The 14,568-nt window shown below is 40.4% G+C and overlaps 1 protein-coding gene across 2 annotated transcripts in view; it reads right to left on the reverse strand.

The window, feature by feature from the left end:
* The window catches only part of PYGO1 (pygopus family PHD finger 1), a 43,706-nt gene continuing 29,138 nt past the window's right edge, over positions 1-14,568 (reverse strand). For both annotated transcript variants that reach the window (XM_015452866.4, XM_015452865.4), the window contains exons 2-3: positions 4,612-4,697; positions 1-2,939 (exon numbers count right to left, since the gene is read on the reverse strand). In XM_015452866.4, the coding sequence (XP_015308352.2) occupies positions 1,815-2,939; positions 4,612-4,697 (1,211 nt within the window). In that variant the 3' untranslated portion in view covers positions 1-1,814. The remainder of the gene's footprint in view (positions 2,940-4,611; positions 4,698-14,568) is intronic.

Consider the following 14,568-nt stretch of genomic DNA (forward strand, 5'->3'; position numbering starts at 1 on the left):
TTTAAAAAAATAAGTTTTATTCAATCAAAATATGCATCAGGAGCATGAATAGTTTTCTTCCAACAGAATATTAAAGGTTTAACTTTTATAAAATTCATCATTTGTTAGGCTGTATAAATTGTTCACATCTTCCAGTTACTTCATCTCAATTGGGGAATGCACTGTTTCTTAGAAAAAGCTCCAAATGGTAAAGACAGTAGTCCATGGAATAAAGGTCCAGTGACTAAAATGGACATGACAAAATTTCATAGCCCAAGTCACTTAACTTTTGCTTTAGTAGCTTCTGACATGTGAGGTCGAGTCCTTGTCTTAAAAGTGTAGGTTCTTGTGTGTTACCCAAAGGACATTGTTTTTAAATCACATTTTTCATGCATAATTTAAATTTCTTGACAATATGCTGCTGCCATCATTGTTTCACTTGGGTTTAAATAATAGTAATTATTTATCTCCTTCGTAGATCACCAATCTTCAGAATTTTTTTTGGTTGCAATGATAATGGTGGCAACATATTAGGGAGATTTACCAGCCTCCAACGATTGTATAAATTGTCATTAGCTGTCAAACAGTATACTTTTTTTTTTTTTTTGGCCACAGGTTAGAAACTGCTCCAAAAATGGATTTCTGCTGTTTTGAATCTTAATGAGCACACCTCCAACTGTCTCCATTCTTGATCATCCCTCAAGAGGGTACTCTCAGGTCCATTTTTATACTTTCCCCCAGTCACAGTGGGAGCTCCTTAAGTCTTCTGCAAGGCTTCAAATTGTTGTTTGCGAGTTAGATTTCACTTTGGCTCTTAATTGATCTTTGTTTAAAATGGATTTTGATCTCCCCTAAGGTTCATTTTTGATATCCAGATCCCTAGAACAAGATTTTTCAAACCACCACTGAGTAGTTCTTTTACTAGCAGAGCCCTCTAAGGCCAAATGGATGTTTCTACCTTCCTCATTTGCAATATGTCCCAGTTCAAAATTATACAAAAAGTATTCACAATTCTTCTGTGGATACTATAGTATTCCTCTGGAAAACAATAAACAATAACAAAACAACTCAATATCAAAGAAAAGTAGGAGCATAATACTATCATAATTCTAAATAGCACAACTGGGACATACATTACGCCAACTTTACTAATTGCAGTCAATTTTCAACTGATCTAATATTAGCAATTTCATGTGGTACCATCCACAAGTTAATCAACAATACTTACTGAGAATTTACTATATGCTAAGATCTGTCTTGTATCTGTACAAACAGATATCCTGAAAACTCACTTGAAAATATGAAACTAATTAATTCCAAAGACCCTAGTGGAGGAGGAATCTGGTGTATTATTTTTTTAATCCATAAAAATGTATGCTTTCCCCCATGTTACAGTTACATATATTATGTTGTGAAGACGTGTTAAGTGGATCCTTGATAAACTTTTTGAACTAAATCTTTAATATGGTACAACCAAAGTTCAGCAATGAAATACACGTATTTCAATGATTCTAACTTTTAAAAGTTAAAACTTGCCTACATTTATTATATATTATTTTGAAGTTTCAAGAGGCTTTTATGTTTGTGATAAATAACAACAACTAACATTTATTTATAAATGCTTCTAAAGCACCCCCATATACATTATTCTCATTTAAGACAGCAAGCAAAGACAATAAAAAATTTGCTCTAGTATGAGTGAATTATTAATAAAAACTAAGTAAATAATGTTTTTGTGTATGCATTTAAAAAAATAATGTAAAACATTAAAATCCTGTGTCAATGAACTTTCGCAATACACAGGAAAATAAACCCACTTTAGTTAATGCCTGTGATTAAGCATCACTGCCCACTGCAGATGGACCGAAAGTTTCTCTAGTACGCATTAACTGGACATCTTTGTCAGCCATACAGGTATCACAGCCCCATACTGCAGATGCTTCTGCAGTTAAGAGGCCATAAGCTGTTTCAGTCATTCCAGTACAGATCCGATGAAACCATTTCTGACAAGAGGCCTCACATAAGATGGCATCCTGATCATCATTCACCTCGTTTGTACAAATTCCACAAGGATACACTGGGTCAGAAGATGAATGGCCATGACGGTTTGGGTGAAGAGAAGATTTATTGCTTTTTTCAGTGGTGCAGGCATCTGCTGCACCTCTTGGTTGTCGTGGCTTATTCTGCGTCCCATTTGCATGGTTATTGTTTGTGGCTTCAGTGCTACTTGAACGGCTGTTCTCTTGATTTACTGCATTGCTTCGATTAACATTTTTTAATTCAATATTACTCTGATTCACTGTGTCATCCATATTCAAGTGAGGTGGATGAGCAGAGGAATTTTGATTAGTGTTTTTGGTTGCTCCTTGAGGAAAGTCTTGTTTTGGGGGAGGTGCTTTTGCTTGACCAAAAGTGTTTGGGGGAGGAATAAAAGAATGATTAGATTCTAATGGAGATGTAAAATTTGAATTATTTCCAGGAACAAAATTGGATGCCAAATCAGGGTTAGAAACTTGGCTAGCGTTCTGTGGAGGAATCTGACTGAAATTTTCAGCAGGACTTTGTCTAAAATGTTGATTAGGCATGTTGACATTCTGACTTAGTGCATTATTATAAGATGGGTTACCGAAACTTGAATTATCATGTGGCCCAAATGTAAAAGCATGAGGTCGATTAAAACCCATGCCCAGAGGATTCTGAGGAAATGGGTGTGGCTGGTTCCTGAGTGAGTAAGGACCACAGTATGGGGAAGACATTCTTGGGGGAACGTGAGGTGGCATTCTGAATGTACTATAGCCTCCAAAGCCAGGATAACCAGGGCCAAGATATGGATTTGATGAAGGTAGTGGTTTATAGGAAATAGTATTATAGTTGTCATCAAATGGATTAGCAGCCACTAGATGGTCAGAGTTTGGATTCGGTGGTGGAGCATACTCAGACAATGGAGGAAAAGAAGGTCCCTGAAATGAAAATGTAAAGTAAAATACATGTTTTTGATCAAATATGTTATTAAAATTGTCCTGTTACCTTAATACCTGTGAACCCAGTATTAGTCAAATTTCTCTTGCAGTGTTGTTATAAACATTTATTATCTTCACTTGACCTTTCAGTTATGACTAATGGTTACATTTAATTATACTTGCTGATAAAAATTTTAGGTTTATTTCATTTACGAAAGAAAATAAAGTATGATTTTCTGAGCTCAAATCCATTGTAACTTCAAACCCCAAAAGTATTTAACTTTCAAAAGAAGCTTCATTATCCTAATTTTCATTTAATATGCTTACCTATAACTCTGGAATCTTTCACTTAAATACTAAAGCAGTCTAACCTAAAACACCTTTCATACACCAAATAGTCACAAAATTAAATAACAACAATCAGAATCTAAGTTTTTCCCCTAGCTTAACTTCAGGGAGATACAATTAAAGTATTCCCAAAACATTAAGCTCTGGGCCTCAAACTGAAAAAATAAACTGCCAGTTTTAGTCACACTGCTAGTTTAACAGATGGTGGTCAAAATGATCAAAAGATCAGTAATCTGTACACACAAACTTACTAGTAGCCTTTATCATAAAAAGAGCCTTTATCATTCAAATTTATAAAGAATAAAACCATGAGAGCCTGTATGTATAATTGCTTGTTATAATCGAAAATTATAACAAAGGCCTCCATCATGATTGCTTCGTGATATGCACATAATACTAAATTACTATTATAGTTGAACAATTACTTCAGGTTAAAATTGTTACTATATATTTTTAAATCTTTTAATAGAACTACAGGCATTCATGCCCTTGAAAAACTTTTACATTAGATTTAAGAACAAGCATTTTAATTTTAATTTTTTTTGAGACAGAGTCTCACGCTGTCACCAAGGCATGCCTCAGCCTCGCGAATAGCTGGGATTACAGAAGTGTGCCACCACACCTGACTAATTTTATATTTTTAATAAAGAGGGGCTTTCCCCATGTTGGCCAGTCTGGTCTCAAATTCCTGGCCTCAAGTAATTCACCCACCTTGGCCTCCCAAAGTGCTGGGATTATAGGCATGAGCCACCACGCCCAGCCTCTTTAAGAACAAGCATTTTAATTTGCCCACACTTCCTTTGTGCAATATCTACTCTATGCCGATAGTCCGACAATAGCCACTAGTTACAGACTTAAACAAACAAAAAGTACAGCCGGGCACGGTTGTAATTATGCTTGTAATCCTAGCACTTTGGGAGGCCGAGGCGGGTGGATCACAAGGTGAAGAGATTGAGACCATCCTGACCAACATGGTGAGACTCTGTCTCTACCAAAAATACAAAAATTAGCTGGGCATGGTGGCGCTTGCCTTTAGTAATCCCAGCTACTTGGGAGGCTGAGTCAGGAGAATTGCTTCAACCTGGGAGGCGGAGGTTGCAGTGAGCCGAGATCACCCCACTACACTCCAGCCTGGCAACAGAGCAAGAATCTACCTCAAAAAAAAGAAAGTACCATCACTTGAATGATTGATTGAAAGTACAATGAATGACTGAAAGTACAATCACTTGAATAGAAAACAAAACTTATGACCAAGTTTAAATTTACCTCATCAGCCTGATCATACTAGAAAGAAAAACTGTTATTAAAGAAAATATCAGTTTACCTGTGTATTTGCCTTGCGTTTTTTCTTATCTGGGCTTCCTAGTTGTACACCTGGTCCTCCTAACCCATCCAGTCCACTATCACCACCTAAAAAAAAATTCAGGTAATATTTCCCACTTGTAAGTAAAGTTATTTTATATCTCACAGTAATATCTATTATATTTACCTGTTAATGTTTTCTATTTTTGTTAGACAAGAGAAATACTAAGCTTTCATTATCTTTATTTTTCAAAAAAAGTCTTTCCCATAGTTTCAGCCAGATATAGCCATTCATCCCTGCTCCCATATTTATCATTCTTTCAGTGAAAAAGCAAAGTCTCTCTCTCACTCTAAAACCTTTAGTAATCTGGTTCCCTGTCTCAGAGGCCACCACTATTATTAGTTTCTGGTCTACCTTTCCAAAGATAATCTAGATATATTCAAGTACAATATTCTTTTTTGGCAGAAAGAACACAAATGCTTTCTTACTTGCAGATCATTCCATATCACTCTATTTAGAACTTCTTTATTCTCTAATAACTGAGTAGTATTCTACAGCGTGACTACACTATGATTCATTAAACTAGTCCCCCCCATAATGATGAGAGTTTAAGTTGTTTCCAACAAAAATCCATGTATAAATGCCTTCAGAGAGATTTACAAGTAGTTCCTAGAACCAGAATTATGGCATCAAAGGTATGTGCCTTTTAATTCTTTTTTTTTTTTTTTTTTGAGACAGAGTCTCGCTCTGTCGCCCAGGCTGGAGTGCAGTGGCGTGATCTCGGCTCACTGCAAGCTCCGCCTCCCGGGTTCACGCCATTCTCCTGCCTCAGCCTCCCGAGTAGCTGGGACTACAGGCGCCCACAACCGCGCCCGGCTAATTTTTTGTATTTTTTAGTAGAGACAGGGTTTCACCGTGGTCTCGATCTCCTGACCTTGTGATCCGCCCGCCTCGGCCTCCCAAAGTGCTGGGATTACAGGCGTGAGCCACCGCGCCCGGCAATGCCTTTTAATTCTTAAAGATATTGTTAAAAATGCAACAATGTTTCCAAATATTGCTTTCTCAACAGTATATGATCAAGGAAAGCAAAAGCTTGACTATCAATTTAAGAGGTTAAAGAAAGTTTATGAAAGGAATTTTTTCAGCTTTAAGAAACATTTTATTATGGAGAATTCTGAACATATACAACATACAGAGAAGAATAAAATTAACCCCATATGCCTATCAGCCAGCCCTAATAACCATCAATTCATGTTCAATCTTGTGTTTTCAACACCACCTTCACCTTGCTCCATCCAGTACTACTTTGAAAAAAATTTCAGACATCATTTTATCGGTAAATATTTCAGAAAGTATTTCTAAAAACTAGGAACTGAAAAAAAGTACAATGCCATTCTAGCCACTATAGAAATTAACAATAATCCTTCATATTATCTCATACCCAATCCAAATATCTCATAATATCTATATGGTTTGTTTAGATTGGGATCCAAATATGGTCAATAGATTACAACTGGTTTGACATGTCTTTTAATTGATATACTTCCTTCCATCACTGTTTTTTCCTTGCAATGTATTAAGTGAAAGAACCAGATTGATTATTGTTCCAATTATTAAGCTATTGTCTTTTAGCTCCAACCCCTCTTAGTGACACTGGGACTGGGACTTTGCAAACTACATTTTTCTTTTGCTAGGGTCTTCCAACGGGAGCTCTAGAGGGATACTTGAAGGCCAGGGGAGGTGATACGGAATTGCTGCTCCTCGTGTCTGCTTAGTGTTCTTATCTCTATCATCCCAACAGGCTTTCTCTCTGGCACTGGTAGTTCATCCCACTCCCCAAACCAGCTTCAACATGTTCTCTCAGAGGTATTAATACCAGCTGGGCAGCACCTCAATCTCCAAGTCTGAGTCCAAGCTCTAAGGGGTTTCTCTTCCAATCCTCTAGGTTCTCATAACCCCAACTTCTTTTCTTTGTTCACTAAGTCCCAGATGTGGAAGTTGCTTCCTGCAGTTACTGTCCATGCTACCTCACTTTTTGCTTTTTTGGTTTTTCAACACCTGTTTAATTCCTTATATAAAATTATATTACAAACTATATTACATTCAATTGCAGGTGTGATTTATGTTTTCTAGCCTGGAATGTTTGATATATCTGGATTTTGCTGATTATATTTGCTGACTGACATAGTTTAACATGTTCCTTATTTCCTACAAATTGATATTGGGTCTAGACCAGTGATCCCCAACCTTTTTGACACCAAGGACCAGTGGTTGGGGATGGGAGGCGGGGATGGTTGTGGAATGAAACTGTTCCACCTCAGATCATCAGGCATTAGATTCCCATAAGGAACGCACAATCTCGATCCCTCGCATGCACAGTTCACAATAGGGTTCACCCTCCTATGAGAATCTACTGCTGCTGCTGATCTGTCAGGAGGCGGAGCTCAGGCAGTAATGCTCGCTCACCAGTCACTCACCTCTTGCTGTGTGGCCTGGCTCCTAACAGGGCATGGACTAGCACCAGTCCATGGCCCAGGGGTTGGGGATCCCTGGTCTAGACTTGATCAGATTCAGATTTCTATTTTTTGCAAGGCTGCTCCATAGGTGATGGTCTGTTCTTCCATTAGAAGGCACCTCATTTCTAGTTGATTTTCTTTAGCAGTTGTATTAATTTTCTTATGTTGTATAACAAATTACCACATACTTGGTTGGCCACTTAAAACAATGTCCACTTAAACAGAAGCAGAGGGAACACTTCCTAACTCATTCTATTGGGCCAATATTACTTTGATACCAAAGCCAAAAACATTACAAGGGAAAAAAACCCAAAAAAACTACAAACTGACATCTCTTAAGAATACAGATGTGGCCGAGTGTGGTGGCTCATGCCTATAATCCCAACACTTTAAGAGGCTGAGGCAGGGGATTGCTTGAGCCCAAGAGTTTGAGACCAGCCTGGAAAACACAGTGAGATTCCATCTCTACATTAAAATTAAAATTTAAAAAAAAAAATTAGCCAGGTATGGTGGCACATGCCTGTGGTCCCAGCTACTAAGGAGGCTGAGGTGGGAGGATCTCTTGAGCTCAGGAGTTGGAGGCTGCAGTGAGCTGTGAACATGCCAGTGCACTCCAGCCTGGGCAACAAAGCAAGACCCCATCTAAAAGAACACAGATGCAAAAATTCTCAACAAAATACTAGCAAAACAAATGCAGCAGAATATTCAAAGGATAATACATCACGACAAAGTGAGATTTTTCCCAGAAATGGAAGGTTGATTTAGCATATTAAATCAATTTAATATGCCATATTAATAGAATGAAAAGAAATACACATGATCATTTCAACAGATGCAGAAAAGCATTTGACAAAAATCTAGTACTGAGAAGGGGCCAACACGGCTGATTAGAGGCAGCTGCAGGCCAGGCACAGTGGCTCATCATGCTGGTAATCCCAACACTTTGGGTGGCCGAGGCGGGCAGATCACTTGAGGTCAGGAGTTCGAGACCAGCCTGGCAAACACGGCAAAACCCCGTCTCCACTAAAAATACAAAAATTAGCCAGCTGTAATGGCAGGCACCTATAATCCCAGCTACTTGGGAGGCTAAAGCGGGGAGAATTGCCTGAATCTGGAACGCAGAGGTTCCAGTAGGCTGAGATCGTGCCACTGCACTCCAGCCTGGGCAACAGAGCAAGACTCTGTCTAAAAAAAAAAAAAAAAAAAAAAAACGTGGTCCATGGCTCTCAGGGAGAAGAATGAAAATGGTGAGTGAATAAAGCACCTTCAACTGAAATATCCAGGTTCTCACACTAGGACTGACCAAATGAATAACTTGACCCACAGAGAATGAAGAAAAATGTGGTAGGGCAACTGCCCACCCAGGAGCGGCACAGAGCCAAAGAAAAAACGCCCCACCTCCAGTCAAGGGAAGCAGTGAGTGTGTGACCCCATCCAGGAAACAATGCTTCTCCCACGGATCTTTGCAACTCATGGATCAGGAGATCCCCTTGTGAGCCCATGCCACCAGGGCCTTGGGTCCAATAAACAGAGCTGCGCATGCAGAGTCTCAGGAGAGCAGCCACTCAGGCACACACACACAGACCCAGGAGTTTTACATACTCCAGCCCCAGAAATCCTTGCAAAGATGAAAAAGAATCCTGCAAGGCAGGAGATCCACCCATACATTGCCTAGGAAGGGGGCTGAATCCAGGGAGCCAAGCAGCATTGTTCTGCAGACCGCACTTCCATGGCACTCCCAAGTTAAGATCCATTGACTTGGAATTCCAGCCAGCCAGCAGCAACAGACTGGAGACTGGCTGAGACAGAACAAGTTCCTGGGGAAGGGGTGGCCGCCATCTCTGCAGTTCAGTTGACTCAGCTGTTCTAGCCTGCTGGCTCTGGGGAGTCCAGGCAGTCTGGACAAAGGGGAGTCCTCTGCAATGCAGCACAGCTGCTGTGCCAGATCATGGCCAGACTGCTTCCTTAAGTGGGACCCTGATCCATCCCTTCTCACAGAGCAGGGCCTCCCTGTGAGAATTTCCAGGCAGGGTTATACAGGCAGAACTCTGATCTCTCCCCAGGATGGAGCCTATGGGAAAAGGGGCAGCCGCTATCTCTGCAGTTCAGTCAACTCAGTGTTTCCTACCTGCTGGCTCTGAAGAGTCTAGGCATTCTGGACAAAGAAGGATTCCCCCAGTGCAGCACACCTGCTCTATCAAAAAGCAGCCAGACTGCTTCTTTTCTTTTTCTTTTTTTTTTTTTTTTTTTCTGAGAAGGAGTCTTATTCCATTGCCCAGGCTGGAGTGCAGTGGCGTGGCCTTGGCTCACTGCAATCTCTGCCTCCTGGGATCAAGCAATCCTCCCCCCTCAGCCTCCTGACTGGCTGGAATTACAGGCACTTGCCACCACCACCACTTGCCACCACCACTAATTTTGTTTTGTTTTTTCTAGTACAGATGGGGCTTTGCCATGTTGGCCAGGCTGGTCTCAAACTCCTGACCTCAAGTGATCCACCCACCTCGGCCTCCCAAAGTACTGGGATTACAGGTGTGAGCTACCGTGCCCAGCCCCTAGACAGTGGTGAAACCTCTGAACAGGAGTCTCCAGACACCTCCTACAGGAGCACTCAAGCCAGCAACAGGTCAGGACTGCCCTGAGATGGAGCTGCTAGAGGAAGGAGCAGGCTGCCACCTTTGCTGTTACACAGCCTTCACTGGTAATATCTCCAGGTACAGGAAAAATTGAGGCAACTAGGGTCAGGAGCAGACCCCCAGCAAACTGCAGCAGTCCTACAGAAGAGGGGCCTGAATGTTAAAAGAAAAACAAACAAACAGAAGCAATGACAACAACAATATCAACAAAAAGACGCCACAAAAATCCCATTCAAGGTCAGCAATCTCAAAGATCAAAGGTAGATAAGCCCAAAAAGATGAAAAAGAATCAACACAAAAATGCTGAAAACTCAAAAAAACTGCCTCTTCTCCTCCTAATGATCACAACACTTCTCCAGCAAGGGCACCGAACAGGGCTGAGGCAGCCGGGTGTGGTGGCTCAAGCCTGTAATCCCAGCACTTTGGGAGGCCAAGGTGGGCACATTACGAGGTCAGGAGATCGAGTCCATCCTGGCTGACACAGTGAAACCCCGTCTCTACTAAAAATACAAAAAAAATTATCTGGGGGTGGTGGCAGGCACCTGTAGTCCCTGTTACTCGGGAGGCTGAGGCGGGAGAATGGCGTGAACCCAGGAGGTGGCGCTTGCAGTGAGCTGAGATCTGGCCACTGCACTCCAGCCTGGGCGACAGAGCGAGACTCCGTCTCAAAAAAAAAAAAAAAAAAAAAAAAAGAACTGGGCTGAGGCTGAGATTGGCTGAATTGACAGAAGTAGATGCCAGAAGGTCAGTAATAATGAATTTCACTGAGCTAAAGAAGCATGCTGTAACCCAATGCAAAGAAGGTAAGAATCATGATAAAACAATACAGGTGCTGATAACCAGAATAGCCAGTTTAAAGAGGAATATAACTGATCTGATGGAGCTGAAAAACACAACATGACAACCTCATGATGCAATCACAAGTATCAACAGCAGAATAGACCAAGTGAAGGAAAGAATCTCAGAGCTCAAAGATAATCACTCTGAAATAAGAGAGGCAGACAAGAATAGAGAAAAAGGAATGAACTAAACCTCCAAGGAATATGGAATTACGTAGAGAATAAATCTACAACTCATTGGTGTCCCTGAAAAAGATGGGGAGAATGGAACCAAGTTGGAAAACATACTTCTGGATATCATCCAGGAGAACATCCTCAACCTAGCAAGATAGGCCAACATTCAAAGTCAGGAAATCCAGAGAACCCCTGTAAAATACTGCACAAGAGATCAACACCAAGACACATAATCATCAGATTCTCCGAGGTCAAAATGAAAAAAAAAAATGTTATGGGCCACCAGAGCGAAAGGCCAGGTCACCTACAAAGGGAAACCAGTCAGACAAACAGTAGACCTCTCAGCAGAAACCCTACAAGCCACAAGGGATTGGGGGCCAATGTTCAACATTCTTAAAGAAAAAATTCCCAACCAAGAATTTCATATCCAACCAAACTAAGCTTTTAAGCAAAGGAGGAATAAGATCGTTTTCAGATAAGCAAATGCTGAGGGAATTCGTCACCACTGGGTGGTGGTGCCTTGCAAGAGCTCTTGAAGGAAGCACTAAATATGGAAAGGAAAAACTGTTACCAGCCAGTACAAAAACACTGAGGTACATGACCAATGACACTATGAAGCAACCATATAAACAAGCCTGCAAATTAACCAGCTAACATCATGACGACAGGATCAAATTCACATATTAACAATATTAACCTTAAATATAAATGGAGTAAATGCCCCAATTAAGACACAGAATGGCAAGCTGGATAAAGAGTTAAGATCCATCGTTATGCTGTCTTTGAGAGACGCATCTCATGTGCAAAGACACACATAGGCTCAAAATAAAAGGATGGAGGAAAATTTATCAAGCAAATGAAAAACAGAAAAAAGCAGGGGTTGCAATACTAGTTTCTGACAAGACAGACTTTAAACCAACAGAGATCAAAAAAGGGCCTTACATAATGGTAAAAAGTTCAATTCAACAAGAATGGCTAACTATCCTAAATACATCTGCACCCAACACAGGAGCACCCGGATTCATACAGCAAGTTCTTAGAGACCCACAAAGAGACTCAGACTCCCACAAAATAATACTGGGAGACTTTAACATTTTACTGACAATATTAGACAGATCATCAAGACAGAAAATTAACAAAGATATTCAGGACCCGCACTCAGCTCTGGGTCAAGAGGACCTGATAGATATATACAGAATTTTCCACCCAAAAACAACAAGATTTACATTCTTTTCATCGCCACATGGCACTTACTCTAAAATTGATCACAATCGGAAGGAAAATACTCCTTAGCAAATGCAAAAGAACTGAAATCATAACAGTCTCTCAGACCACAGCGCAATCAAATTAGAACTCAAAACTAAGAAATTCACCTGAAGGCCAGGCGCAGTGGCTCAAGCCTGTAATCCCAGCACTTTGGGAGGCCGAGATGGGCGGATCACGAGGTCAGGAGATCGAGACCATCCTGGCTAACCCGGTGAAACCCCGTCTCTACTAAAAAATACAAAAAAAACTAGCCGGGCGAGGTGGCAGGCGCCTGTAGTCCCAGCTACTTGGGAGGCTGAGGCAGGAGAATGGTGTAAACCCGGGAGGTGGAGCTTGCAGTGAGCTGAGATCCCACCACTGCACTCCAGCCTGGGCAACAGAGCGAGACTCTGTCTCAAAAAAAAAAAAAAAAAAAAAAAGAAATTCACTGAAAACCACACAACTACATGAAAACTGAACAATGTGCTCCTGAATGACTCCTGGGTAAATAATGAAATTAACACAGAAATCAAGAAGTTCTTTGAAACTAATGAGAACAAAGAGAGAACGTACCAGAATCTCTGGGATGCAGCTAAAGTAGTGTTAAGAGGGACATTTATAGCACTAAATGCCCACATCAAAAAGCTAGAAATATCTCAAGTTAACAAGCTAATATCACAACTAAAAGAACTAGAGAACCAAGGGCAAACAAACCCCAAAGCTAGCAGAAGAAAAGAAATAAGCAAAATCAGAGCAGAACTGAAGGAGACAGAGACACAAAAAACTCTTAAAAAAATAAATAAATCCAGGTTGGTAATTTGAAAAAATAAAATAGACTGCTAGCTAGACTAATAAAGAAGAAAAAAGAATCAAATAGATACAATCAGAAATGAAAAGGGGTATACCACCACTGACCTCACAGAAATACAATACAGAAATACAATCACCAGAGAGTATTATAAGCACCTCTATGTACATATACTAAAAAAAAAAAAACTGGAATAAATAAATTCCTAGGCACATATGCCCTCCCAAGACTGAACCAGGAAGAAAGTGAATTGAAGAATAGTAACAAGTTCTGAAATTAAGGCAGTAATAAATAGCCTACCAACCCAAAGAAGCCCAGGAACAGATAGATTTTCAGCTGAATTCTACCAGAGGTACAACTGAAACTGTTCCAAAGAAATGAAAAGGAGGGACTCCTCCCTAACTCATTTTTAGGAGGCTAGCACCATCCTGATATCAAAACCCAGCAGAGACACAGCAAAAAGAGAAAACTTCAGGCCAATATTCCTGATGAACATTGATGCAAAAACCCTCAATAAAATACTGGCAAACCAAATCCAGTAGCACATCAAAAAGCTTACCCACCACGATCATTTTGGCCTAATCGGTGAGAATGCAAGCTTGATTCAACAGATGCAAATCAATAAATATAATTCATAAACAGCACTAAGACAAAAAGCACATGATTATCTCAGTAGATGCAGAACAGGCCTTCAATAAAATTTAACACCACTGCATGTTGAAGACTCAATAAACTAGGTATTTAACAAATATACCTCAAAATAATAATAACCATAAATGACAAACCCATAGCCAATTATCATACTGAATGGGCAAAAGCTGGAAGCATTCTGCTTGAAAACTGGCACAAGACAAGGATGCTCTCTCTCACCACTCCTATTAAACACAGTATTGAAAGTTCTGGTCAGGGCAATCAGGCAAGAGAAACAAAGAAAGCGTATTCAAATAGGATGAGAATAAGTCAAATTATCTTTGTTAGTAGATGACATGATCCTATATCTAGAAAACCCCATCATCGCAGCTCAAAAGCTTCTTAAGCTGATAAGCAACTTCAGCAAAGTCTCAGGATATAAAATCAGTGTGCAAAAATTGCTAGCATTACTATACACCAACAACCAAGCAAAGAATGAAATCATGAGTGAACTCCCATTCACAATTGCTACAAAGAGAATGAACTACCTAGGAATACAGCTAACAAGGGACGTAAAGGACCTCTTCAAGGAGAACTACAAACCACTGCTCAAGGAAATAAGAGAGGACACAAACAAATAGAAAAACATTCCATCCTCATGGATAGGAAGAATCAATATTGTGAAAATGGCCATACTGCCCAAAGTAATTTATAGACTTGATGCTATTCCCATCAAAATACCATTTACATTCTTCACAGAATTAGAAAACACTACTAGCTGGGCATGGTGGCTCACACCTATAATCCCAGCACTTTGGGAGGCTAAGCTGGGCAGATTGTGAGGTCAGGAGTTCAAGACCAGCCTGGCCAACATGGTAAAACCCTGTCTCTACTAAAAAATACAAAAATTAGCCAGGCATGGTGGCACACACCTGCAGACCCAGCTACCTAGGAAGCTGAGGCAGGAAAATTGCTTGAACCTGTGTTTCAGTGAGCTGAGATCATGCCACTGCACTCCAGCCTGGGCGACAGAGCAAGACTCCATCTCAAAAACAAAGAAAGAAAGAAAGAAAGAATCCCCACTACTTTAAAATTCATATGGAACCAGAAAATAGCCCAAATAGCCAAGACAA

Source organism: Macaca fascicularis, chromosome 7 (assembly GCF_037993035.2).
Source record: "Macaca fascicularis isolate 582-1 chromosome 7, T2T-MFA8v1.1".
Lineage (NCBI taxonomy): Eukaryota > Metazoa > Chordata > Mammalia > Primates > Cercopithecidae > Macaca > Macaca fascicularis.